This window comes from Phyllostomus hastatus, unplaced genomic scaffold (assembly GCF_019186645.2).
Source record: "Phyllostomus hastatus isolate PE091 unplaced genomic scaffold, TTU_PhHast_1.1 phas_contig_17, whole genome shotgun sequence".
Classification (NCBI taxonomy): Eukaryota; Metazoa; Chordata; class Mammalia; order Chiroptera; family Phyllostomidae; genus Phyllostomus; species Phyllostomus hastatus.
This window is the reverse complement of record NW_025333664.1, coordinates 3,907,759-3,934,156: the sequence shown is the minus strand read 5'-3', so window position 1 is coordinate 3,934,156 and position 26,398 is coordinate 3,907,759. Positions and strand designations below refer to the sequence as shown.

The 26,398-nt window shown below is 58.5% G+C and overlaps 2 protein-coding genes across 2 annotated transcripts; one reads left to right on the top strand and one right to left on the bottom strand.

Annotated features, from left to right (window-relative positions):
* Window positions 1-124: 124 nt before the first annotated feature.
* On the top strand, window positions 125-25,454 carry RTF2 (replication termination factor 2). Its single transcript, XM_045833724.1, has 9 exons — window positions 125-276; window positions 2,135-2,229; window positions 3,126-3,219; window positions 4,665-4,804; window positions 7,623-7,701; window positions 22,485-22,598; window positions 24,055-24,109; window positions 24,200-24,277; window positions 25,003-25,454. The coding sequence occupies exons 1-9, from the start codon at window positions 208-210 to the stop codon at window positions 25,176-25,178; spliced, it is 900 nt and encodes a 299-aa protein (XP_045689680.1). The 5' UTR covers window positions 125-207; the 3' UTR covers window positions 25,179-25,454.
* LOC123814752 (beta-1,3-galactosyl-O-glycosyl-glycoprotein beta-1,6-N-acetylglucosaminyltransferase 7-like) lies at window positions 14,325-18,571 on the bottom strand. Its single transcript, XM_045832718.1, has 3 exons — window positions 17,596-18,571; window positions 16,513-16,608; window positions 14,325-14,542 (listed from the first exon to the last, which is right to left on the bottom strand). Exons 1-3 carry the CDS (start codon window positions 18,569-18,571, stop codon window positions 14,325-14,327), a joined length of 1,290 nt encoding a protein of 429 aa, XP_045688674.1.
* Window positions 25,455-26,398: the final 944 nt, after the last annotated feature.

The following is a 26,398-nucleotide window of genomic DNA, read 5'->3' as shown; positions in this document are numbered from 1 at the left end:
TGTTAGGACAGCCCGCGCAACGGGGCCGCGCCCAGCACCGAGCGACGCTCTCCGTAGCAACCGAGACTTGGCAACGACCCCGCCCCGCTGCGTCGAGACGGGCGTTGCGCGTCATGGCGGCGCGCCGGAAGTGCCTGCAGCAGTCGCCTGAGACCCCGGAAGTTGATTCTGCGGGGGACTGTTGCTGCCTCAGACGCCCGGCTTGCGATGGGTTGCGACGGAGGAACAATCCCCAAGAGGCACGAACTGGTGAAGGGGCCCAAGAAAGTTGAGAAGGTCGGCGACTTGGGCCCGGTGGGGACTGAGAATGGCGGGGCCCCCAAGGAGCGAGGAGAGGTGGGGGGGTGGGGCCAGCGGGTTTCTAGGCGCAGCTGCGCTCTTCGATCCCATTTGGAGAACTCAAACTGAACAACAGTGTCAATAACCGACCTTTATTGCGTGCTTGCTGTTGCCATTCACCCGGCAGTACCCTTAACATGGGGTGTCTCATGCAATTGTCACATCGGTACACACTGTCGCTGCCTTCACTGTGCAGACGCGGAAACGGAGGGGGAAAGGAAAGGAGACAAGCGCAACGCTGGTGACAGCGCCAGGATTCGAGGCCTCTGTGCTGTAGTGACAATGATACAAATGGCTGCTGTTTATCGAGCTCTGTGTGCACATCATTTTCTCGGGAAAGACTTCCCACAGCGTTTCCTTGCCCATATGAGACCAGGCCCTTCTCTTAAAAACGCTGTAACCCCCTGTACACTGCGTTCGTGGTTGACGAGTGACGGTCTCAGAGGACAGGAAGCTCCTGGGGGCAGAGCCTGTGCCATTCCCCCCTCTGTAAGTAGCACAGCCCCTAGCGCACTAAGCACAGTATAATGGATTAATGAACGAGTGAATAAGTCCTAACTCTTAGAGGTAATTTGTCAAATTATATATCATTTCCATGCTCCTGACAGGGAAATGGAGACCATAACACGACCAAGATCTCACAACCCATAGGTAGTGAAACCTAGACTCCCTTTCAGTTACTCAGGATTTCAGAATTAGAACTAGTGGTTGCTCATTAATTGAAGGCACTCGAAGCATCTCAGACAGTGTCCCACCGGTGGCAGGTCTCTCGGTGCCCCACTGCAGTGCGAATTTTCATAAGAGCTATTGACATTGCCGAAGCGTGGCTCTGGATCTGGGGGATGGGTGGAATAACAATTGCGGTGGTGTGGGTTTGGCTTGGTTTGAAATAATAGAGAGTAGTGATTGGTAGCATGGTCTCTGGAGCCAGCCTGCTCGTGTTCTAGATCCTTCCGTCTACATGCGGGGCGACCTCTTGGTGCTTCACTTCCCTCAACAACAAAGGCACAAATGCTGAGCCGTAGGGTGTTTCTGAGGGCTAGGAGATGAAGTTGCAGGAACTGTTTAGCACAGTGCCTGCATCACGGCAGACACTTAAGCAGTTCTTGCTGCAAAAATCAAATCTAAGGGAAGTTTTTTCTTTTTCTATTTTTATTTTCTACCAAATGTGCCATCTTGTTACAGTATTCAGGTTTGGCATTTTAGGAAGGGAAAGAGTGGGATGTGGAATATTACATGGGTAAAACTATCATTGGAAGGTTATGGAGCTTCTTAACATCTAGATTTTCAGACTGTGGATAAGGGTTTGTTGTGCCCATAGTGAACATTTTGCAAAAAACACTTCTGTTAAATTGGTGATTTTATAAAGAATCAAATAGTCTTTGTGCTGAACTTTTAAATATGAATGCCTATATTATCAGTTTTTAGTCCTTAAATCCTGCTAAAACTTTGGAGCCCTTTCCATTGTTATAAATTAACCTGCACTGCTAGCTTTTTCTGTGTGGCTTCCCAAATTTACTGTTAAGATACAAATATTAATATTTATATGTAGCTTGAATGAGCAACCTAATGGCTTAATGCAAACTGTTTGATCGTAGGTGTCATGTCTAGAGGGGACTTCATCTGCCACAGTATTGGTTACTTTGACTTCTTTAATCCCAGCTTCTTGTGTCACTGTCTTTGTAACAAACAAAAATCACCAGTGTGATACTACAGAATGAGCCTTTATATGTAGAACTGTGGACTGTGTTCAGAGGTAAAAGTCAATCTAAAAGAATTTTTTTTCTTTTCTTAGGTTGACAAAGATGCTGAGTTGGTGGCCCAATGGAACTATTGTGCTCTAAGTCAAGAAATCCTAAGGCGACCGATAGTTGCCTGTGAACTTGGCAGGTATGGATCCTTAATTGAAATGAGTTTTTATTAAATGATTCTGAAAAGAATTTTAATGTGTCAGTGCAGTTCTCGATTCACCAAATGTGAATTATTGCAAGCACATTTGTGAATCCTAGGTTATCATTCTCTGTGAGCGTACTGGTACACCCCCTGTTCAGTTTGGCTTATTTAACCCACGGGTTGAAAACTCACGGGTGGGCAGGCGTTGAGCTATAAACGCAAAGGCCCTCGGGAGCCATGCGGGGTTACAGGGATCGTGGGGCCCGAGGGCAGCTGGAGAGTTCGTGTGCTGTCCAAAGAGTAGCTGTCACTCGGTCCCACCCCACGGCACCAGTCCAGGAACGTGGTGGGCCCGGTGATTCTCTAACTGCTTGTTTTGTTTTTTTGTTCAGGAAAAGTTTAAAGTGTGCACTTTTATATTAAATTTCCCAATTTTTAAAGTCCCGGTTAAGGCCCTGGCTGGCGTAGCTCAGTGGATTGAGTGCAGGCTGTGAACCAAAGCATCGCAGGTTTGATTCCCAGTCAGGGTACATGCCTGGGTTGCAGGCCATGGCCCCCAGCAACCACACATAGATGTTTCTTTTTTTCTCTCTCTCTCTTTTTCTCCCTCCCTTCCCTCTCTAAAAATAAATAAATAAAATCTTAAAAAAAAATCCCGGTTAAGGTCCAGCCAGCCCTCAGACAGGCAGTTCTTGACCCTTGATTTTAAACTAGCTTGTTTCTTTGTATGCCCTGGACATAGTTGAGGGAGGATTAGATTTCCTTTTTCAGTAAGGCTGAGCATTTCTGTTATCGAATGTGGAATGACTTCGGATTATCCACAGTTTAGTCTTCATCCTTCGTGCGAAGGTTAATTGTGGCCAGAATGTTTTGACGCACCTTTATTGTTGCAGACTGTACAACAAAGATGCCGTCATTGAGTTTCTGCTGGACAAATCGTCCGAGAAGGCTCCCGGCAAGGCAGCCTCCCACATTAAGAGCATCAAGGTGAGACAGCGGCTCGGGAGGGCCCCTGGGGTCTCCGTGGGTGAGGCGTATCGTGTGGAATTCATGTAACTTACAGCCTGACCTCAGATACTGGGGACCGCAGCCCCACCCGGCTGGCCGATGGAGGTGTGATTGGGGCGGTCACTTGAAGTCCAGCCTGAAGGTCCCGCACCTGTATTTTCGGCATTGTAAACCTGTTAGGATTTGATATGTGCGGAAGAGCTTGGGAAACCCTTCCCATGCTGCATAACCGTTGGGACGCCTCGTTTTTTAGTTAAAACTTAGCTACTTGAGTTTTTGGTTCGGAAGATACTTTACAGCATTGGAGAATTTTAGACCACTGTTAAACCATGTGGTTCTGTCCTGCTGACTAGAAGTTCTGATTGGAAAAACAAGTTTTTAGTAAAGGAAGTTGGTTGAGAGGACAGCACTGTCCACTGTGGCCGGTGAGAGGGGAACCGGGAAAGCAGTGCAGGGCCGAGGGCCCCTCGGCTTGTCCGACCGGCGTCTCGCCCGCGCCGCGGAGCCCTCGTCCGGGCGGGGGGGCCGGCTGGGTTACACCCAAACCAGAGCCCGGACTCCTGGCCGGAGGCCTTGGGCTTTTTCTTTTTTCACTTCTCTTTCTTTTTAAATGTTTTATTATTATAGTAGGCTTTTCGTTTGAGTTCTTGGAGTGATTACAGAACACGGGATGTGTTCATTCCAGGCAAATTAGTAATTCTGAAATGGAGCTAATCATAGTACTGTAGAAATAACTGCTGATTTTTGTCATCTTTTGCTGTGGGAAGAGAATTCCCTCCTAAAAAAACCATGATAACATAATTATCTTACGTCAAAAATGTGATTATTGTTAAAATTTATTTATATAAGTCTATACTTAAACCACAGTATTCAATATATGTGGTCGAACTTTTCATTTTACTTTTTAACCTTTTTATCTTTATTGTATTTTTAATTGCCTTTTAGACTCTTTACACCCCCCGAACTTTTCATTTTAATGCCCATGAGACCATGGTGGCCTCAGATGGCACGGTTTCCTCAGCGGCCGGATGAACGTGGGGGGCTGGGGGTGCGGAACAGCCTCGGTGAGGGGTCCTGAGCAGGGAAGGAAGGCTCCTTTCTGGGTGAAATCATCATGAAGCTTTCTTTCAGAGGACCGATTTTTTCATGGTAGAAGTCACTTTTCCTTAAATAGCAGCATATTTGTGAAATAGAATTTAACTAACTTATTTGCTAGTTCGTGAATTTTAAAAATCGTGTTTTCTCTTCCAATTTATGGTTTAATTTCCTATCCACGTTAATTGGCGTCCAAAGGAAAGTAGCCAGGAAGAAGAGGTGTGAATGGGGAGGCACTAGAGTAACAGTTTGTTGGTTTGGGTGGTTACTAAGGCTACGGGTGATCCGCTTATCAAACACGTTATTAAAACACCGATGGCTCTTCACAGAATGTGACAGAACTGAGGCTTTCTGACAATCCCGCCTGGGAAGGGGACAGAGGAAACACGAAAGGGGACAAGCACGACGACCTCCAGCGGGCGCGGTTCATCTGCCCGGTCGTGGGCCTGGAGATGAACGGCCGGCACAGGTGCGTCTCGGGAGGGGACACTGGTCCTGGGGGGGCTGTGCGGGAGCCTGGGAGTCACGCAGGCCCCCGGGGGGGGGGGGGGGGACCTTCGGCCCGCGGAGGTCGCGCCCTACCAGCCGTTGGGACCTGGTGTCCGAGTCCGCTCGTCTCTGTCGTCTGTGGCCTTCTGATCTCGAGAGCAGGGGAGCTGGAGGCAAGGAGGGGTTTAGCAGAGACCTCCCCCGTGTCGCTTGTGCTGCTTAAGAGATGGGCTGGTTACCCGGTCTGTTCCTGCAGGAAGGACACAAAGAGCCAGTGTTTGCTGTCAAACAGCCCGTTTCCTTGTCATTGCTGAAAACCGTGCGTGGAAACAGTGTTACAGAATGTGTGGGTGGGCGGTCAGCCGAAGGCCCAGCTGACGATAACTTGATTTGAATTTGTAGCTGCAAGTCCGCTGGCTGGAGCGCCAGAAGCCTTCAGGTTGAGATTTGTATAGAGCGTGTAAGTGACCTGTGTATGTTTCTCCCTTAAAAAATGCAAATGTTGAATGGGTTAGTAGGTGTCTTTGTGTGGGGTGTTGCTCTAAACCCTGTTGCCACCGTTGGGAAAGGTCTTTCACAGCTGGTAGTCGAGACGGAATCTTCCATCTAACACATCACACACTGAGGGGCAGTCACTGTCACTGTTTTCGGGGAAGGGGGGAAAGCATCCCAAGTGAGAAACCCCCTGAGCTGTAGAGCACATTTCGCCCGGAGCTTCCCGGCACGTGGGTAAACGTGCACGTCTCAGACGCAGGGGTGCTGCCTGCGGCAGGCTTCGGCAGAGAGGACCGCCGCTGTGCTCCGGAAGGACGGGCGGAGAGACTTTCTTCTTCTTCAGAGGGCCTGAACTTAAGTCATTCGGGCCTGTCTCCCAAACCTCCCGTTCAGCGGTGACCGGCGGGTGATGGGTGATCGCTGAGCTGGACTGTGCTGACCGCTCCTCCGTGCAGACGTGTGTCAGAGCGTCGGGTTGTGCCCCTTCAGTAAACGCGGTTCCTGGTCACCAGTTTTACCCAAACAGACCTGGGAAATAATCACGGCAAACGCCGCAGTTCACTCACCGTTTGGGTGGAACAGGCAGTCCTTGGGCACCAGACTCAAGCACCTGACCCCCTGCCCCCAGCAACCATTGCTCTGCTTTCTGGCCCAATGGCTTTATATACCCCAGGCATTTCACGTAAATAGCAGCGGAGGGTAAGTGACCTTTTGTGTCAGTTCCCCACTTCTTTTTAAGAAAACCGTGACTTGCTCTAGAAGAGGAACTTAGCAGAAACAGCCGCAGCTCTGGGTCCTGCGCAGAGATTACCTCCGGAGAACCAAACCCTAACCCTAACCCTTCCTCCTCCTCCTCCTCTGCCCCGCCAGCCACCAGGCTTCGCCTGTTCTGGCCGCGCCCTCCTGCTGACGGGGCCTTCGCACTGGAAAGTCAGTTTGTTTTATATTTCGTAAAGTTTGTGTAGTAAAGATTTAAATGCATAAAAAATAGAAATGAATTACTAGTATAATAAAAACATTGAGCCTTTTTTCAAAGAAAAACAACAAATTTCTTAAATTACTGCTAATTAGTAAGCATCCATAAAATGGGTTTTTTGGGGGGGTCCTAAACAACACTTAATGAATGTAGTATAATATTGGGAATCGGGTTTTATTAGGGTGGTCTGCGGCTGCTACTATTACTAGGAAATTGGAGACCCTCCCACTGTGGCATTTCTAGAGGACTCTGTCCAGTGGAAAGTGAAAGTGCTCCATGCCCAGCCCCCACCCCCAGAGGCGGGGTCATTCGTTGTGTGGTGTTTCGGGGGCTCCCCCCCAGGCCCTCCCAGCACCCGCACCCACTGCCCCACGCCTCTGCGGGTCCGAGTGCGAACGTGTGTTCTCCCCGAGGTCTCGGAGTCGTATTATGCATATTCTGTAACCTTTCCCCTACTTCTCTCATTTGAGCATGTTTTCATGGCCTTTGTAGAGGCTACCTCATTCTTTCTTTTTCCATCCTCACCCGAGGACTTGCTCACTGACCTCAGAGCGTGGGAAAGGGAGGGAGAAGGACAGGGAGAGAGAAGCATCAGTGCGAGAGAGAAACCTTGTTCAGCTGCCTCCCGCAAGTGCCCCGACTGGGGACTGAACCTGCACCTCCCGGGTCACAGGGCAGCGCTCCAGCCTGCTGAGCCACGCTGGCCAGGGCTGCCTCACCCTTCGCAGCAGCGGTGTGGGTGTCCGTACTTTACCCAGCTGTCCCGTCCCTCACCGAGGAGCATGCCGGTGTTGCCTCTTTCCGCGGTCCCAAGCGGCGCTGTCCGCACTACGCCACTTCGGAGCCACCCGGAGGAATTCTGGAGAGTGGCGCTTCTCCCGACCCCATCCGGCTGCCCTCCTGGCGTGCTGCCTCACGTCCGTCCGTCGTGCACCCGGCCCCAGCAGCAGTGGGCTGTTCCCTCTGACACTCGCCGGCCGCCGGGGTCCTTGAGCTTCTCTCGTTATTGCCACAGAGGGAAGGCGTTATTAGGTCATCGTTTCGAAAACTGTTTCTATTACAGCTGAGTTCAAGCATCTGTTACACGTGTTGGCCGTTTATATTTATAGGAGAGACTTTATTCCAAAGGCTTTACTGCAAGAGGATGGGAACGGCACTGTGGCCTGTGTTTGTGGTTTTAATTTATATATATAAATGCAACACAGTGTGGCCATTTTTCAGTGTGGTTCTCGGCCTTTGGGTAGACTGAACAAATGTTAGTTGATGATGTGGGCGATAGTTTTTTACTTACCCTTAAGTCATTCTCCACTTCGGGTTATTTCTCCAGGTTCTGTTTCCTGCGCTGCTGCGGTTGCGTGTTTTCTGAGCGAGCGTTGAAGGAGATAAAAGCAGAAGTTTGTCACACGGTGAGTTGTTGACACACGCCCATGGTCCCGTCTCGGTAGTCGAGGAGATCGGGTGGTCCGGAGCACCCCCTTCCACGTGTCTCTGCAGCCTCCTTGGGCTCTTCGTGAAGCGTGGGGCGGGGGGGCAGACCCAGGCCGCCTCTCGTGGCGAGGCCTCGCCTGCCGGGCCAGCTCAGACCGGGTCTGAGAGCCGCTCTTGTCCCGCACCAGTGTTCCCTCGGCCCGGCCCTGCCCGCCCCGGCCCTGCCCGCCCCGCCGGCCTGGAGGGGGCCTTCTGGGAACCTCAGCTCCAGGGCGGCAGCCTCCTCGGTGGGCCCTGCCCGCTCCCTCTTCCCGCCCCAGGCCTCTGGCTAGCCCGCCGCCCTCCGCCGAGTGTCGTCCGCAGCTCCGAGGCCGTTTCCCCATGGGACCGTGAGGGCGTTCCTTTTCTTTTTAAATGAGACTTTGTTGTTTTTAGAGGGATTTCAGGTTTACAGTAAAATGAGGAGGAAGGTAAGTGATTTCCCGTACTCCCTCTGCCTCCCCCCAGCACGGCCTTCCCCGTCCTCACGTCCCCGCTGAGTGGTGCGTCCGCTGCCCGTCCTCGTCACCCAGAGCCCGTAGTGTCCTCTGGGCGTCACTCCTGGTGCTTCGAGTTCCCTGGGTTTGGCAAACATAGTGACGTGCGCCGTCCACCATCATAGTGTCATACGGGGCGCCTTCACGGCCCTGAAAATGCACCGTTCCTCCCTGGGGGTTTGAGGGCCGGCTCTCCCCCGGGCCCTCAAACCCCCAGGGATGTCGCACGAGCGCCCTCGGTGAATGTGCAGACGGTGAGCAGACGCTGGTGTGGGGCTCGAGGGAGGGAAACGCCCGAGGCTCTGCGGGGCCGTGGCTCTGCGGGCCCGTGGCTCTGCCGCCCCGTGGCTCTGCCGGCCCGTGGCGCTGCCGCCGCTGCAGCCGGGACGCCTGCGTCGGGGTGTTCTGCGGGCCCGTGGCTCTGCCGGCCCGTGGCGCTGCCACTGCAGCCGGGACGCCTGCGTCGGGGTGCTCTGCCGGCCCAGGGAAGGCCCGGCGTGCGGTGTGGTGTCGTGCTGCCAGCGGCTCTGGCCTGCCTTTCACTCGCGCAGACCCCACTTGGACTCGTGAGACCTCCCGCGCCGCCTCGCCCCCTCGTGAGCGACCCCTTCCTTCACCGGCTTCGCCGAACGGCCGGGAGGGCCTGCCCGGTCCTCCGCACTGTTTGGGGGGCAGGGGTGGTGGCCCTGCCCGCTTGGGACCCACTGTCCGGCTGGGGAGAGAGACACTCGGCACCTGAGCGAGGCCGCGTCGGTGGGGCAGGGGCTGCGACGGACACACAGAGGGAGCCGTCCCCAGGGAGAGGGGCCCCGTGGTGGCGGTCTGCAGCGGGCAGAGGCACCCCTGGCGGGGGAGCCAGGCCCTCGGGGTGCGGGGGAGGCCGCCGAGCGAAGTCTGAGCAGAGGCTCGTGCGGGGCAGAGGTCTGTGCTGGGACAAGGGACAGAAAGTGGGCGGAGGAGACGGAGACGAGGCCGGGGGCAGGCGGGGGTCACTCCACGCAGGGCACGCGGGGCTGCTGGACTCCGCCGCCCCGGGAGCGGTGGGAAGCCAGAGGCAGCGATGAGCTGGACCAGGTGGCCGCTTATTTTGAACGGCCCCTCTACAGAAGAGGCCAGGCGTGGAGGGGGCGCCCTGGGTGGTTCCGTCTGTTGGGGGTGCAGAGATGGCGAAAGGTGATTAATTGGTAGGGAAGAAGTCGGTCTGGGGCGATGATGAGTAAAGCCATCATAGAATTTGGGGTCTGTCCGTGAAGCTTTCCAGAGGAAAGGCGGGAAGGGTGCCCTCAGGAGTGGGGTCGTGCCCTTCACGCACCCGGACCGACGGCGTCTCCTGCACTAAAGACGTGGCGTGGGTGCCCCAGGGCAGCAGGGCGTGGGGCACCGGCCCTGCGCTCAGCAGACTGCCCTCCTGCAGGGACATAAGTCACCTGGACAATCATGCTCCGCCGTGTTGTCAGGGCCAGGCACCCAGTGGACGGTAAAGGTGTCATTGGCGTGCAGGGGCCAGAGAGCTTCCGTTGACCGTGGGGGTGAGGAATGGCTTTGTGAAGGGGCAGGTGTTCGTTCTAGGCCTTGAAGGTAGCCGTTCCCCCTCAGCCAGGCCTTCCCGGCGGTGGGGACGGGACACACCAGCTGGGGGAGGAGGGCCGAGCGGGCGGCCCACAGACAGGACAGCACATCGGGGCGCGGTGGCTCCCGGGTGGGCGCTCCTGCACAGCGTCGGCGTGCCTTGGGGACAGCATCCGTTTGGCCCTGGGGGCCCGAACACCTCTCCCACTCCCGAGCCCCTGCGAGGGTGGACCTCACGCACAGAGCCTGGCAGGCAGGGCCTGGCGAGACTGTTTTGTATCGTCTTTGTGTTTATGCTTATTTTATATCTATTGCAAGGGGTACTGCTTTTTAAATTTAGGGTAGGGCTACAAAGTTGACTTTTAAAGTAAATTTAAGGAGAGCCCTGACTGGTGTGGCTCAGGGGGCTGAGTGTCGTTCCGAGAACAGAAGCGTGGCCTGTTCGATTCCCTGTCAGGGCCCGTGCCTGCGTTGTGGGTTTCGTCCCTGGTTGGGGGCGTGTGAGAGGCAACTGATTGATGTTTCTCTTCCTCTCTTTCTCCCTCCCTTACCTGTTTCTAGAAATAAATAACATCTTAGAAATAAATAAAGTAAATTTAAGTAGAAACAATGGGTAGATTGAAGGAAAAATGTTCTGGTCCGACAGTACTTTTGGCAGAGTTGACCTGCCATTTGTGGGGTGCTGTTGTGAATGATGGTAGGTGCGCAGTGGGGGGAGGGAATGGGGGAAGAGATGGGGGGTGTTGAGAAGAGGGGGGGAGGAGCAGCCGAACTTGGGGGAGGAAGAGGCCCAGGCGGCCCAAGATGGGGGCCCGGGCTCAGGACTGCGGCACGGAGCGGGGGAGACGGGGAGACGGGGGAGACGGGCCGAGGTGTGATCCGGGTGGGTGGTGGGGACTCCCCGTGCCGGACTGGGGAGCAGGTCCCAGTGGGCACTCGGAGGGAGTGAGCCTTCCATGCAGGAGCTGGAGGGCGGGCGTGGAAAAGGAGCCCGTGTGGGGGTGCCGTGGGGAAGCGGGAGTGCGGCTGGCTGGCGGCCGGCGTGAGGTTCTGTCCGTAGGAAGGGCACCGCGCATCCCCTCTGGGTTCGGCCGTGTGTGCGGCAGCCAGGCGTGTGTGAGGGGCTGTTGCAGCTACACACCTGAAAGGGCGTGAACGGGAGAGGCGGGAAGGGAAGCTGAGATTGTTGCAGGAGCCAGACGTCCTAAGTCAGGAGCCCCCAAACCGGGCTCCCATCTGAATTGCCCTAGTGGTTTGCTAAGCTCCCATTCCCCGACTCAGACCCTGAACCCAAATTGTTGGGGTGGGTGTGGACGCCCCGCAGATTTCTCCTTTTATGTGAAAGTTCCCAGGTTAATTCTAATGGGCTGCCGGTTTGGGGGGCTCTGGTCTGAAGCAGTCAAACATATTTTGCTCTACCCCCCGTAATGGTGACTATCTCTTGGATCAGTGGGCAACGTTCTTTTTTTTTTCCTTTTTTTTTTTTTTTTTTTGATGGAAGCAAAGTTTGTTATTTTTTTTTAATTTTATTTATTTAGTTATGTTTTTATTGCTGACACTAGTGGCGATGTTCCTTTGCACTGGCTGACCTCACACGTCACATCAGCAAGCACGTTGCATGACACGCCTAACAGCTTTACAGAGAAGTTGGCTTTATTTTGTGAAAATGCAGGACTACCAGGGAACTCTGAAATCGTTGTGCAGGTGCTTGGGAAACTTCGCTGAACTGCAGCCAACCTGCGCGTGTGCGCCTTGAGCGCTTCAAGGGAAGGGAAGGAAGCGGAGGAAAGGGGAAGTGCCTGCGTCAGGGGTGCGCAGGGAGGGGAGAGGCCGGGCCCTCCTGCAGGCGAGGAGGGGCGCTGGCCGCCGTTCGAGAAGGTGTCCGGGAGGAGGAAGTGTTCTTAAAAACACATCTGTGGCCCTGGCTGGTGTGGCTCAGTGGATTGAGCGCTGGCCTGGGAACCAAAGGGTTGCCAGTTTGACTCCCAGTCAGGGCACGTGCCTAGGTTGCGGGCCGGGTCCCCAGTAGGGGGCGCAGGAGAGGCAACCACACATAGATGTTTCTCTTCCTCTCTTCCCCTCTTTCTAAAAATAAATAAAATCTTTTTAAAAAATAAATAATATCTGTTGCCAAAAGAGCAAGGTAATAAGCACGTTTCCCCTCATATAACCTACATAACTACTGCCTCTGCTTGGGGACATCGAGTACTTGTTAGCTTGCCACAGCCGCCGCCACAAGGTGCCCCGACCGGGAGGCTCAATAGGAATGTGCCGTCCCCAAGCCCTGGAGGCCGAAGGCCGAGGTCCCCGGCAGAGCCCACTCCCGCCCAGGGCTGGGAGGGGGAGAGCCGTCCAGACCGGTCTGCTGCTTTGCAGATGGCCCTCCGGGCCCGCGTCCCCTCACGTGGCCTTTCTCCTGTGCAGTCCGCCTCTGTATCCACATTCCCTGCTTCTCAGGACGCCTGTCACCCTGGAGTAGAGCCCACCCGAGGGACCACCCCTCCCTTAAGGACATCTACAGCGAGGTCACACTCTGACGTACTAGGGCTAGGGTTTCAGCACTTGGGGGACACAGCGCAGCCAGAAACAGTACAACCCAGGAGATCGTTGGGCGGGGGCACTCGCTGGCCCTCGGGGGTGGGGTCTCTCATCCATTCGTTCACGAAACCAGGGTGGAGGGCCCCGTGCGGGTCGGCTGCGGCTCGCGCACCGGAGCTGGCCCGGGACTGCCACCTCTCCTTTCTGGGCTTCAGGTTCAAATATGCAGAACTAAGGAATTAAATCCCTGCACACTTTTTTTTTTTAGGCCCAAACCCAAATAACAACACTTTGAAGCGAAGAATCAAGTGACAAATTTATATACTGTTATCAGGAGTCAACCTCGTACTTCTAATTCAAACTCTCTCGAGTCCTTTCGTACTAAGCACCGCCCTCAGGGTCCGAGCACTGCGGTGACACTGGGTGACATAGTGGAAGCTTCCAGCCGGCCCGCTTTCTTCCCAGGGAAACGCAAGGACTCAGGCTCAGAGGTGGGTCGGACCTCCTCTGGTTTCTGGAGTCTTCTCCATTCTGTCAGCTGATGGGGACTCAGAAGGGAGCATTTAGCTTAGGGGGGTTTAATGGGCTGGGCCTGGATCTGGATGTGGTGCTCACATGCCACTGGCCAGAACTCAGTCATGTGGCCATACCTAACTGCAAGGGAGCCTGGGAAATGCAGTCTGGCTGAGCCCATGAAGAGGAGGTGAAGCCCAGCCCTTGCTGCCTGAAGGAAGAAGGACAGTGTCTGCGATGCTTTGGGAAGACGTGGTCACAGTCCGGAGCAGGCGTTTCACTTTCTAGGTGGCGTCTGAAGTTGAGAGAAGCCGGCAGGAACCTCGGTGGCATTCAGGGTGTGGGTTTTTTCTGCGTTTCACTCTGCAGTCCCACCTCCATTTGCTTTTCGAAGTAGCCTGGCTCTGGGCTCCGAAGCCCAGGGTGTGCACGCTGGCGCCAGTAGACAGGTCCCAAGAGACGCAGTTGCTAGGTGGTTTTGTTTGCACTGTAAACAAATCACCGGCCAGGAAATTAATCGTATCCCCACTGTGTCCCTTCCTCCTTGTAATACGTCACAGCGCGCTGGAGGGATTACAGGTCGCACAGGAACGGGTGCGCTGGTCACTCAGACAGAGGCCCTTGGTCCTGAGTGTCGGCGTCAGCTGGGAGGTTTTGTTTTCTCTTTTGAAGAAATGCAGACTCCCAGGCCCCTCCCCAGACCTGCAGAATCAGAGCCTGTGTTTTAACGAGACACCCGGGATCTGCGTGCACAGTAAATTCTGAGACGCGCTGGTCCAGAGTACAGGGGCGAACTTGGTAGCATTTGACTTGCTAGCTCTCTGGCTTCGTTTATCGGGTCTTTGTGATGGGTGAGTGGGGTGTACGGGTATTTTAAAGTCAGAAGTAAAACAAAAATTTACACCCTTACTGGGTGGTTTGTTTGTTTGTGAGTTCCCTTCATGGGGGCTGGGGGGTGGATTGAAAAAGTGAGAAAATCAGTTAGGGAGGGGGTGTGTCTTCGGCAGTGGTCCGCAGATTCGCTTTTCAGACTCTGGCCTCCGGGTGTTGTAGCTTCTGCCGCATTCGTGGGCTCTGGGAATGTTGGGCCTCAGCATCCAGCACCCAGCACAGGCGCCTTAGGCTTGTACAGGTGGGGAGAATCTAAGGAAAAACTGAACAGGAGACCGTGCATGCTAGTGAGACGTTTCTGTACCTCGAAAGCTAGAGAAATTACCCCGAGATCCCCATTAATGCATCGGCTTCAAGATGCAGTCTCGTGATCCCTTTCTCAAAGCCATGAAAGCGGCCAATAATTAATAGCAGTCTTGTCCAGAGCTCACTTGTATCAAAGGATCATTTCCCCATCTCTCTTCGCTGGCTGAATGTTCTCGTATTTCAAGTCAAGGAAACAGGGTGATGCCAGCAAGAAAGCACACACTCCTCGTAACTCGCAGCCCGGTGGCTCAGTTCCCACGGAAATCACTCTGCCGAGGGAAACGCCAGTGCGGTTCCACGGGAACCTCTGCCTGCTGCAGGACGCGCTGCCGCTGCCACCTCTCCAGGCACGCCACCGCGAGAGGCTCCGTGGAGGACTCGAATCTGCTGGCAAACAAGGAAGGCGACCACACCAGCCGGGGCAGGTCTGCTGGCCCGTAGACACAGCTGTCCGGGTCGGAGCGGCCTGCAGGGGGAGACCCAGAAACTTAGCTGCCTTTGTTCCCGCGTCAGTTCACTTCTTTTTACTTTTTATTTTAAAGATCTTACTTATTAGAGAGAGGGGAATAGAGGGAGAGAAACATTGATTGGTTGCTTCTCGCACACCCCCAACTGAGGACCAAACCCTCAACCCAGGCATGTGCCCTAACCGGGAATCAAACCTGCGACCTTTCGGTCTGCAGGACGGCGCCCAGGCCACTGAGCCACACCAGGCCGGGCCCGTGTCAGTTTACATTCACACACACAAGTGACTTGCTCCTAAGGTCGTCCGTGAGCCCCTCTGCTTCACAGGAGTTCAAAGTAAACAGGGCCTCCGTGATGACGTTGATAGGCCGCCTTTGTCTAGTTTTGAACTCACGATGGAAGGGGAGTTTCCGTTCTTTTTGCCGGTGATCGCTGAAATGTTCGGTGGCTCCTCTAGGTGGACACCCTGGGACTTGAGCTGGTCGTGAGCACGAGGGAGGTGCAGCACTTGGTCGCCTGGGAAACCTGAGTTCTGATCGCTGCCCTTGTGAGCCCCGGGAACTGTGCGGTGTTTTTCTTGGTTGTGGGCATGCTCGTAAGAACCGAGTGGGTTTTCAGAGTTTTCAACTGCTTCAGCCCTTGACCGGTTCCGCAGAGTGCGGCGTGTCTGACGTGAACGGAACCCAGAGCTGACCGGAGTCCTTCCAGGTGAACTCAGGGGCGAACTCATGTGCCCGTCACTGCGCTCGGCTCTTCCTCCTCCTCTCAGCCCTCCCCCAACCCCCCCCCGACGCTGCGGGGGGTCTCTACCGTCACCTCCAGGGTGCGGAGGAGTGAGCTCTCAGCTTGTGGGGGGGGGGGATGCTCTGTCCTTTCTGGGGACCCTGCTCTTTCCTCTGCTCGGCTCTGCCCTGCTCTGCCCCCTGCCCCCAGGCACCCGTGCCTGAACACCTACCCCGAGGAAGTGTTACTTAAAAAGGGGCGGGACTGCATGCACAGAAACAGCCACTGAGACCGAAATCGTCAGAAAACCTTCCCTGTGCCGAGCAGAAGTGCTCACTGGTGAAGGGCTGGAACCGGACCGTGGGGAGCCTGCCGTGAGTGCGCTGTTGCCGCGACTGTCCCCCAGCTGGGTCACGGCTGCCTCTTTAAGAACAGGAATCACGGCAGCCCTTCAGACGCGGCCGGTGAGGGCCGCCTTCGCCCGTTAGAGGGCGTGGCCGAGGCTGCCCAGGGGTTGAACGAGCCACGTGAATCCGTGGCTGCGAGATGTCACTGAAAACCTTCTCAAAACACATAAGCCACTTACAGTAGGTTGGAAAGTCAACCTTTCCAACAACTAAGCCTGTAATAAAAAAATGTCCCCAGTTTCTTATGGAGCAAGCACTCAGATCAGGGGTGAGGCGCCCAGCGTAGCGACTTCCGTAAGGACTCGGGTACCTGCCCGATTCCACCCTGCGTTGTCGCAACTGACACAGCGAGGGAGCGGCCGGACTGCGCTCAGGAACACCTCGTTCCTGCAGGTCCTGCAGTTCCTGCAGACGGGCGGGAGCCCAAGGGGAGCTCGGAGGTGGTGGGGGGCCCTGGTGGGGAGCAGTGCCTGCGTTCCTCTCCCTGTCCTGTTCCGCTGGGGAGGCCCGGGGAGCACAGAGCTGGCCGCTGACGGACGTTCGGGTCTGAGCCTGGGGGCCAGTGGGAAAGCCGGCAGCTCGTGTGTTTCTGCCGGAAGACTGCGGAAAGCGGCAGCCCCGTTGCATGTTCATGCTGGGAACTTGTATCGGCCCCAAGTACTTACAGTGTCTGCACTTTGCTGTGTGAATCTTACACTGAAATAGAAAGGTTTGAAGATCTGCCTCCAGGCCGGTTGGGTCACCACTAACCCCGGATCTCTGTACACGTGAGCGAGGCGGTGGCTGTCTCGCTTTTGTGGAACCAGAAGACTCCTCCTCCCGGATCTGTCTCCGCGTTTACCTTTACATCCATCGCACGCGTCTCCCTCCTCGCCCCTCCGTTTCGTGGCTCGAACGCGGCCCTCCCAGCCTGCGCCTGGGGTGGCGCCCGGGGCGTCTGCGGGGAAGAGAAAGAGACACGGGGAACCTGCCATCCGCTCCTGTCGGACGGGTTCTTCTTCAGGGCCGCCTGCTCCACTTCCTCTGGACGCAGCCGCCAGCGGACCGTGGCCGCCAAGTCCAGCCCGCTCGCAGTGCGCAGTTGTCATCGGGTAGCAGGCTGCTCTTGGGGGCTGGGGGCAGGCACTGCCCTGGCGGTGGCCTTGGGCGACCACCCCTCACGTCTCCGTCTTCCTGCCTGGGTTTCGTTTTCGTCCCCCTCTGCATCCCTGGACCCTGACCCAGGTTCACAGCGTGGCCCCCACGGCTGTGTGGGGCCTCTTTGGGCTCTGTTTGCTCTGCCAGCCCTCTGCGGCGGCTGGAAAGGGGGTTCAAGTGGGCAGGAGAGATTGTAGAACTGCCCCAGCCCATTGCTGCTGGGGTCATCGTTCTGTCGTCCGGGCTGATGAGTTCAGCCGTTCCAGCTGGACACCCCCAGCCCCCGGGAGCCCAGCAGCCGTCCACAAGGAGGAAATAAGGCTGCTTGAGGGGGCATCAGCTCCCCCCGCCTCTCAGAACCTACCTCATAGATCACATTTGCCACTGGGAATGACTCCCTTTCGTAGTTTTCGTTCTGAAGGAGGCCCTAGCACGGTGCCGGTGCTTGCCAGGACTCAGTGGTGCTCACTGTGTGAGCGAGGACGGGAACAGCTCTCCCGGGATTCGCGCAGAGGCTGCTCAGAGGGCTCTGTGCTGTGTGAAACCCCTCTTTCTAGGTGGGGAGCAAAGCAGCAGGTTTGGGGACAGGGCGCCCCCTCGGTCAACCTCAGACCCCTGCAATCAGAGACTCCTCTGCTCCCCACCTGTTCTTGGAGAACGGGGAGCTGTGGACCGAGCCACGTGAAATAGCCAAAACAGAGAGACTCTTTAGTTAAAAATGAGCTCCCCCTGCCACCCCCCCCCCGCCCCGAGCCGAGCACACCGCGTGCTGCTGGGTGGTGCTTACCTTGCAGGCGGTTCAGAGTCACCCAGTAGTGGCGCTCTGGGCTCTGCAGGGCCCTGGACCAGCGGAGCATGTCTTTTGCACGGGAGTCAGTCAGCACAAACTGGACAAACGCCCTCGTTAGCATGTAGTGAGCACTTCCGAAGTAGACTGTTAGGTTGTGGGGTGGTTCCTCTTGGAACCCTTCATTTGGAGGTACATAGACCCTCCCTTTGGGCGTGGGTTCCGGCTGACTCTGGCTCGTCCTGGACTTAGTCTTTGCCACTTGGATTACCCCAGGAGTGATGTTTTTGCCATTCCCTTTGCTTCTGATGTAGCGCACGATTTCTCTGTTGGTTTTGATGGGGAAGTCCCGTCCGCAGAGGTTGATGACGTAGTGCCACTGAACTCCGGAGTGGACCAGGCCCTCCATGCAGCTCAGGTCTGCCTGGAGCCTCGTGAGGCCGGGCTGAGCCCCCGGCTCCGTCCTCGGGGAAGTAATGAAGACATTGTCGAAACAGCTCGCCAGGGTCCGCACGGCAGCCCTGTGCTCCTCCGGGGCGCGCCCGTCCACGTGGACGCAGTAGACGTTCTGCGGCGCGTAGACAGCCCTGAGTAGCCGCACGAGCGGGACCAGCTCCTCGTGGGCGGCCACCACGTACGCCAGAGGGAAGCTGCCCTCCTCGGCAGACAGGGGCCTGGACACGAAGCGCAGCGCCCGGGAGATCCGGGAGCAGTTTCCCGGGGCCTGCAGGCAAGCGGGCACTCCCGGTCCCAGGGGGGCTTTGCAGAACCGTGCGACCTGCGAGGCTGCCCCTCTGCCCTCGAGCAAAGCTGAGCACAGTTCGTCGGGATAAAAGCCACACTCCGAGACTGCTGGGGTGGGGGGCTCCGCGCCCGGTCCCCCCGGAGCCGCACTCCTGAAGTACAGGAGAGCGGAGACACAGGCGGCCACGCCCACGAGCAGCCCCGGCCTGGTGGCGGCGCGCAGCCGACTCATGCCGTGGGCTCCGGGCGCCCTCTCGTTACCATGGCGCGACGGCTCCTCCTCGGGCCTCCTGAAAGAACAACGGGCGGAGTTCAGGGTGTTGTGCACCCCCAGCTTTGCTGGAGCACACGCACTGCAGGTGTGTGATTCAGGCCCTCTTCTGCGCGTGCCCGCCTGGGGGGCGGCAGCACAGTCATCACGGGAACGGGCCGCCCTCTGCCCTCCCGCCCCCCTCCCTCTGGGCAGCCACAGACTCCCGTGGGCCACTGTGGGTCCGTGGACGTGTCTGTCGTTCCTGCAAACGGACTCGTACGCGGAGTGCTCTGTGCCTGGCTCCTCTCTCTCAGGATGACGAGGCCGAAGCGCACCCACGCCGTTGCACGTATCACCGCTTCCTTCCTTGCAGTTTCAAGGCTCTCCCCCGTGCTGTCTGTCGGTCCTTACGTCAGATTTCCCGGGCCGCGGTGCGCTCCGGTCCCCGCCTCGGCAGCTTGGTGGCGGGACCGCCGTAAAACCCGTGCCATGTGCAGCACAGGTGAGTGGCTTCCGGGCAGTGAACAATGCTTCGAGGACTATGCATTCGTTTCGCGCACACGCCCAAGAGCTGCCGGAGAGCACCCTCCAGTAGAAGCACTCACCAGACGCATGGTTAAGGGTGCTGTTTGCATTTCTTCCCTTTGTATAGTGCTAGAATTTCCGCAGTGACGGGACTGGTGTCCGATTATAGTTCCCACAGTGGAATCGTTTTACATTTTATGTTTTTGTCTAAGCATAAAATACTTGCAAAGCGTTGTTTCAAACCACCTCACTGTCCTAATTAACTAGAGCCCGAGAGTGTGTTTTTCTTGTTGTCTTTGTCTTCTGTGGCCTCCCCTGCCCCCCAGCGAGCCCCAAGGGCCACGACGCAGCAGTCTGGGCTGGGTGTCGTGTGTCACCACGGGCCGCTCCCCCAAGGGCAGCGTGGAGTTTTGTTGTGATAGGGCCCCCTCTGCTGTAAAGACTTTCCGTGGGGAGTCAGCAACGTCCCACATGAACTCCTCTTGCTGAGTCTTTTACACGTTTTTTTAAAAGGTAATAATCCCCCCCAGTAAATAGATAACGGGCATCTTTAAAGACAGACTTAAAATATTATGCCGTGTGTTCTAGAGTATTACTGTTTGGACCATTCCTCTCAGCTGAACTGGATTAAACAGTTGGGTCTCCATTTCCTGGTCTCCAGGTGGGGGTGCAGGATGGGGCTGCCTTCCAGGGACACCAGGGTGGGGGCAGGAGCGGAGGGCGTGACCCTCCCACCGAGGCTGCCCGGTGCTGTGTGGGGTTGGGGTGTGTGGCGCGCCCCCACAGCAGTGCAGCCCCCAGGCCAGGAATGCCAGCTACACTCTCTCCATAAACTGTGTGTTTGTCCTTTAAAGAAAAAAAAAAAGGCCCTGCAGCCACAGCAATGAAAATTCTGTGTCTGTCGTCGCTGGGCTCAGAATGTCGTCGGAAAGCGCACTGCAAGCTGACACGCTGTTTCCGTGAGCTGCTGGGGCCTGTGACGAGAGCCTGGGCTCGACCTCAGAGACGGTCCCGTCCGGGGAAAGAGCTGTCTTAACCGCAGCTTGCCTGTCCCTGAAACGCACGCGCATTCTCCCGGCCGCTTGGACATGCAGGGGACTTGAGGCTGTCCACTCAGAACCACGGGGGCAGAAACGGCACCATGGTTACCGGCGCAAGTGCAGACCGAGGGGTCACGTGCAGACCGAGGGTTTGCCCGTGGCTTCAGGCCGACTCAGTCGCCGCCTCCCGTGTGCGGGGGGGACACAAACAGCGGCGTCTAAAGCTGGGGATTCTCACGGGTTTCGCACTCAGACCGTTCCGCTCCTGCTGGCTTCGGCGGGAACGAACAGTGCGGGCCGTTTCTGAGAGGAAAGGTGCCTGCTGCACTGCACCTGCGTCTGGCAGCGTTACTGATAGCCCAGTACTTCTGGCTCAGGGCCCTAAAGGGGGCGGAGGAAAACGGGCCTCATCTTACTGCTAATCCCTGCGCGGGCTCCGCCGCGCCTGCTCTCTGCCGGGCAGCGAGCACTTACCCGAAGACGCCCCTCACGTCCCGTGCGTGGGGTCCTGCCCGAGGCCCGGGCTGGCCTCTGCCCTCGGCTGCTCCTCTTGCCGCGGCTGCCGCCCGAGGCGCGTGAACAGAGCCTCCTGGCGGGTCTGTTCCCTCCTGTCCCTGAGGACTTGGTGCTGCTTCGTCCCGGGTGTAGAGTGGAGAGGAGCTGCCGCCCTGGCCTCCCAGAGGGTTTCGTCAGGGCTGCGCGGCTCCGCCGACAAACCGGGCGGCAGCAGGGGCCGCCGGGTCGCTCTCGCACTCCGTAGGCCGGGGAGGGCCCGCGCCGTGGGCCGGTGGCTGCAGATGCTTCTGATGCTTCTGAGAATAGGAAGCCAGATTTGGTGGTTTGACCCTTTTCCCCAAAAGGGATCATTAAAAGTTATTTAAAATCTGGCTTGCTTCCTAAATAGCGTTTGGCACAATCTGAGTGTGTCCGCGTGTGTCCAGAGGGCCTGACTTCAGGGACACACGCCAGCTGGGCCGGGGCACACCTGTGCCGGCACGCCTTCTAGAAGGGGCGGGGTCTGCTCGCCTGTGCCGGCTGGCCCCGCTGGGTACTGGTACTCAGCACCCTTCCCTTTCAGGCTCGGAAGGTCCTCTCGCCTGCTGGCATCCTCTCGGGGCTCCCCGTCTGCTAGCGGGGAGGCTGAGGGGCGTGAACCCACACCCAGGGACTCGCCATCCTGTGTCTGGGTGCCGGGCTTCACGCGGAGTCACATGAGAGCGGATTGGCCTCGCCTGCGTGTGCTGACCCGGGACACCGGTTGCAGAGCAGACGCTGCCGCTGCCACGGGAAGACTTGTCGGGGGGCAGGCGGGGGCAGGAGGAGTCTGGGCTCCCCAAGCGTACTGGGCTGCAGCGGGCTGCAGCTTTGCTGTGGGGGTGGCGTGTGCGTCTTTTACATAAGAACAGCTTCGAGCAGCCTGTCAGCGGGCGCCCCTGGGGGGTCGGGGGGGCGGGGGTTTGTGTGGAGACGAGCGCATCCCGAGAGCGGAGGGGCTCGTTCCGTCCGGCAGGTCCAGGGAAGGACGGGTCCTTTCTCGCCGGAGAGGCCGCCCTGCCGGCCTGCGAAGCATGTAGCTGCGGGCGCTGCGGGCCCAGCCCTGGGGCTGAGGCTGGCTGGGTGCTGAGCTCACCTGTTCGCCCACGCCCCGAACCGGGAAGGGGGGTGCTCTGAGCCAGACGCCCGGGAGAAGGGGAAGCGGAGGAAACAGGGCGCCACCCGCCCGCCCGCCTGCCTGCTGCTGTGCACGCGCACAGCTCCAAGGGGGCCACCGGGCCTCACGTGCCACCCGATCAGACGAGAAAGGTTACACGAAAACCTTAACAAACGTGATGGATGTATGGCACACACATGTAATTTACACAAGAGGCAACACGAGTGGGGGTGCACTTCTTCAAGACAAAAAGAGCTGTCTTTTGCCTTTCAGATTATCATAAGCTTTTTTTTCCTTTAAACTGTATGGTGTGATGGGCCTTCTCCCACATTGCAGGGATTGTAAGGTCACGTGACCTTTTAGGGAACTCTTTGGCTTTGATTTTCATTCCCTTCCACCCTGGCTTGAAACAGTGTCTCTTTCGGCCACGTTCTCTGCTGTTGTGAGAACGTGGCCGTGGCCCGCCCACCCAGAGAAGGAGCGGCCCCAAGGGATGGGCCTGGAGACAGGACACGGAGCCCCCCTGAGGCACCGGCCCCGAAGCCGGCTCAGCCCCCCGGCGGGCAGGACAGCAGCGGGGGTCCCGGGCGCCGGAGGGGCTGCGGCTGGGCCGAGCGTGCGGGTCGGGGGGCACGGCCGCCCTGGTGACCGCCTCCCCCTCTTCTGCTCTCCCCAGTGCGGGGCGGCCTTCCAGGAGGACGACGTCATCGTGCTCAACGGCCCCAAGGAGGACGTGGCGACGCTGAGGGCCCGGATGGAGGAGAGGCGGCTGCGGGCCAGGCTGGAGAAGGTAACCGAGCCCGCGGGTGCCTCACCCGCGTCTCCGGGCTCCCCCGGCCGCTCCCCTGCGCCGGGGCCGGCTGCCCTGCGTGGTCAGGGGTGACCCAGACCGTGCCCCTGGCGCGGGACGGAACGCGGCCGGGGGCGGTGGGGGCGTGTGTGAAAGTCTGTGCGCGTGCGTGTTCGCTCCGGGCTGGTTTTCTGAGTGGCTGTGGTGTCCTTGTCGTCGGGCAGAGAGAAAAAGGGAGAGAAACAAGCGTGACGTGTTTCTGACAGAAGACAGTTACCAGAAAGGATGTGCTTGTTCTTCTTCGGTCAGGCTCCAGTTTAAAGGGGGAAAGGGGTGTTTCAGCGGAAGCTTCTGGAGACATCCGCGTGGCATTAACCAGCCGGTTGGCCCTGTCACTGGTGTCCCCTGCCCGCCCCAGGCTTCCTGCGGAGGGGTGCAGAGCCCTGGGGGGGGGGTGATGTGCCCCCTCCGCACAGCCCTCCGCGGAGCCCTGGGGCCTGCACTTGGACGCTGCCACCGGGGCACCACCACGTGTCCCGCATGTGGCGCAGCTGGGGACGGGACAGGGCCGGTCCTCCCCGCGGCTCTGCGCTGTGCGTGCTCCCCGCACCGCCTCCGCTGGGACCGGGCTCCGAGCGCGTCCGAGTCTGTGGGTTTTCAGGCCTGGGCGTCACCCTCAGGTGTGGACGTGTGGCTTGTGTGTGTGACGTGAGCGCAGGTTTCTGTGTCTGATACAAACGTTGCAGATCCCACTGCGCGTACGCGTCAGAAGTGCAAGGCTGCTGCCGCCAGGGAAAGACCTTCCTCCCGCCCTGTCCGGTGCTGGGGACCTTCCGAAGTAATCAGCCTGTACGGCTGTGGTGCCCTCTTTTGGCTGCGTGGGAGAATGGCGTTTTTAAAGGGAATTCTCCCAGTGAACCAGGGTCTATTTATCCTCTCTGTGGTTGAAGCAGTTCTGACACAGCTGTGTGGTTTGGGAGCAGTTGGTTTCTTTTTGTTAGTTTTGCTGCCCGATGTAACTGTTGAGAGCACAACCCCCACCGCCTGGAAGTCTGCCCGCAGCTGAGGAGGGCGGCCGAAGCGCCCCCAGCAGAGCCTCAGACCCCCGTGGGTCTGAGCAGACAAACGTGCAGGCAGTCGGGCAGCTTGGAAGAGCCCCGCTGGCCCGGGGGTGAGGTGGGCCCTGTGCGGCCCGGCGGGGCTGTCTGAGCCGCGTGAGCCCGTGTCACGTGCCTCCAGCTGCTCCCATGTGTGCCGTGGTCACCACCGGCATTGCCGGCGACCGCCGGGGCCTGTCCTCTCCGTGGACCGTTTCCGAGGGTGTGATTTCCGGAACACGGGATTTACACGGGTCCGCACAGATGGGTTCCTGTGTGGCATGTGGCGGGGGGGGGGGGCGCGTCCGTGACCGGGAAGGCGCAGGGCCCCTCCAGCCAGCCCCCCTCTCTTCCCACAGAAAGCGAAGAAGCCCAAGGCGGCAGAGTGCGCGTCGAAACCGGATGTCGGCGAAGGTAAGGGGTCGCCGTGGCGGGACCGGCGGCAGGGCCGTGTGCGCGGTCCGTCCCATGTGCGCTGACCCTGCTCCTCCCACGGGCCCGCAGGACCGTCCAGAGCGAAGCCTGAAGAGCCCGGCCCAGACTCGCAGGACAGGAAGGCCGCCCCGGCTCCCAGGAGCGCAGGTGGGTCCCCCGGGGCCCAGGGAGAGCTGCCGGGGTTGTGGGCGCGAGCTGGGAGGCCGGGGCCCCGTGGGCACTGGGGCCCTGAGTCCTGCCTCCACAATGCGCCGAGCTCCCTGGGGACCCACACCCAGTCACTGCTCCCTGAAGCAGGGCCTGTTGAGCCGCCCCGTCGAGCACATGCTTGCGGCCAGGCCAGCGAGCCGCACGGCTCTCGCCCAGATGCCGCACGGGGCCCAGACGGGCAGGGGCGTTGTCGAGCCCCCCAAGGCCGGGCCCCCTGTGCACGGCACCTGCCTCCCGCCGCGCACCTGTCCTGAAACTCACTGCCCTGAACTCCAAGAGCAGCGCTTATTTCACAGAGAGAACGCCGGGTGAAAGGGCGTGTGGTCTCGTGCTGTGAGCAGCATCCACAGTGGTTACGGGTTCCAGTCCCCTTCTGCGTGCAGCAGCCCCCTCGGAAAACGGGCTGGCCACACCCGCGGCCAGGAGGCTCCGGCGCCCGCCGGCCACGGAGCTGGGCCCGGGCGCTCATCCCTGCCGTTAGGTGGGCGGCGTGGTTCTAAGTGGCAGCTTAACTGTCGCCGACTGAGGCGGTGCCTCTCGGCCTTCCTCCCACGCGAGGAGGGAGACTCCCGGGAGAGCAGACTGGCTTCCCCCTTTGAGAATCTAGTATGTGGAGGGCTCCTGAGTCTCACCCACGAGTGTTTGCTTTCACCTCCCAACAGCTACCGGGGGCTCTTCTGGGAAGGCCGGGAAGCCGCCCAGCGCCGCCCCGAAGAGGTCCATCGCCGACAGCGAGGAGTCCGAAGCTTACAAGTCCATCTTCACGACCCACAGCTCCGCCAAGCGCCCCAAGGAGGAGTCGGCGCACTGGGTCACTCACACGTCATACTGCTTCTGAAGCCGGCCGCGCCCCCATGCCCGCCCCTTCGGGCTCGGGCTCGTGGGGGCGGGTGCCGCGGGCACCAGCGGGGCCAGGGTCTCTTCGCGGGGCCGTCAGGGTGTCCCCCGAGCCCCGCTGCCGGCGCGGTCACTCTCGCCCCGGAGGGGTGTGACCTCGCTGGGCCACCGCCCGGGCCCCTCCACCCGCTCCCCCGCTCAGTGCTCCGTCCCGCCCCAGCGGCCGCGCGGCCTGCGCGTCTGTGCTCGCAGTCATTAAAGGTCCCGACGCCTCGTGGCTGTGTGCTTGGCTCATTTCGACTCACGTGCGGACGGTTTGCTGCCCGCAGGTCTGTTCGCGGGGGCGTCTGAGAGGCCGGGACTCGGGGCCAGGTGCTTGGCCGGGGGGGGGGGGGGGCTCACCGCTGATCCTGCCGAAGACGGGAGAGAGCGGGTTAGTTGGCACCTGGAGACTCGATACAACAATGAAGCAAGCCGGCCTCTTCTCCCCTCTCTCCGTATTCTTGTGCGTCTGTCTGCCACTCGCGTTTTGTAAGGAAACCGAGTGACGGAAGTAACTCCGCGATGTCCCATCCATTCCGGTTTCCCCTCAGCAGAAGACACGGAGGGGACTGTGCCTAAAACCAGGCGTTTCCCCGTGACGTGTGCGGGCGTCAGTAGTCACTCGGACTTCCCGCGGGGCTGCGGGGCCAGAGCCGGGAGTCCGGGCCTCCCCGCCGCGTCCTGGGGGCGGTGGTGCGAGTGCGGTGCCGGCTGGTTCTCCGCGGCAGCCCCGGGGCGCCGGTCCCCACTCGGTGGGGGGTCAGAGGAGGGGGTGGGGGCGCCCACGGGCCATGTCCGAGGCCCCGGAGGATTGTGGGTCGGGGCCCGAGAGGACCCTGGCCGCTCTGCGTCCGTGTGCTCCGCCTCACGTGGTGGGCAGTTTGGCCCTGAGGATGTTGGAGATGGACATGGAAGCACTTTCATTAAAATTATATTAATATCAGTGTGTTCTTGTGGTGGACTTTTCCAGAACAAGCCTGATTAGCCATTTTCTTTCTCTGGTAAAGTCTTTTTTTTTTGTTTGCAGCCCAGTTAAATTGTTAACTAGCTGTAGCCTTTTCCCTTCACTCTGTTATTTTATCGCGGAGGAAAGGTGCGGCTCAGCGCGGCGGAACAGCTGCCCCACGAGGGCCGCGGGAGGAGAGCCTGGGCCGGAGTCGCGGTTTCCGGGCCGAGCCC

Excerpts from the sequence above, each read along its gene's own strand:
- RTF2 (XM_045833724.1), top strand. The coding sequence starts at position 208 with ATGGGTTGCGACGGAGGAACAATCCCCAAGAGGCACGAACTGGTGAAG. Across the intron at positions 2,230-3,125 it reads GTTGCCTGTGAACTTGGCAG|ACTGTACAACAAAGATGCCG; the intron begins GTATGGATCCTT and ends TTATTGTTGCAG. Across the intron at positions 22,599-24,054 it reads TGCGGGCCAGGCTGGAGAAG|AAAGCGAAGAAGCCCAAGGC; the intron begins GTAACCGAGCCC and ends CTCTTCCCACAG.
- LOC123814752 (XM_045832718.1), bottom strand. The coding sequence starts at position 18,571 with ATGAGTCGGCTGCGCGCCGCCACCAGGCCGGGGCTGCTCGTGGGCGTG. Across the intron at positions 16,609-17,595 it reads GACTCTGAACCGCCTGCAAG|ACGCCCCGGGCGCCACCCCA; the intron begins GTAAGCACCACC and ends TCTTCCCCGCAG. Across the intron at positions 14,543-16,512 it reads CGCGTGCGATGGATGTAAAG|GCCGCTCCGACCCGGACAGC; the intron begins GTAAACGCGGAG and ends CTCCCCCTGCAG.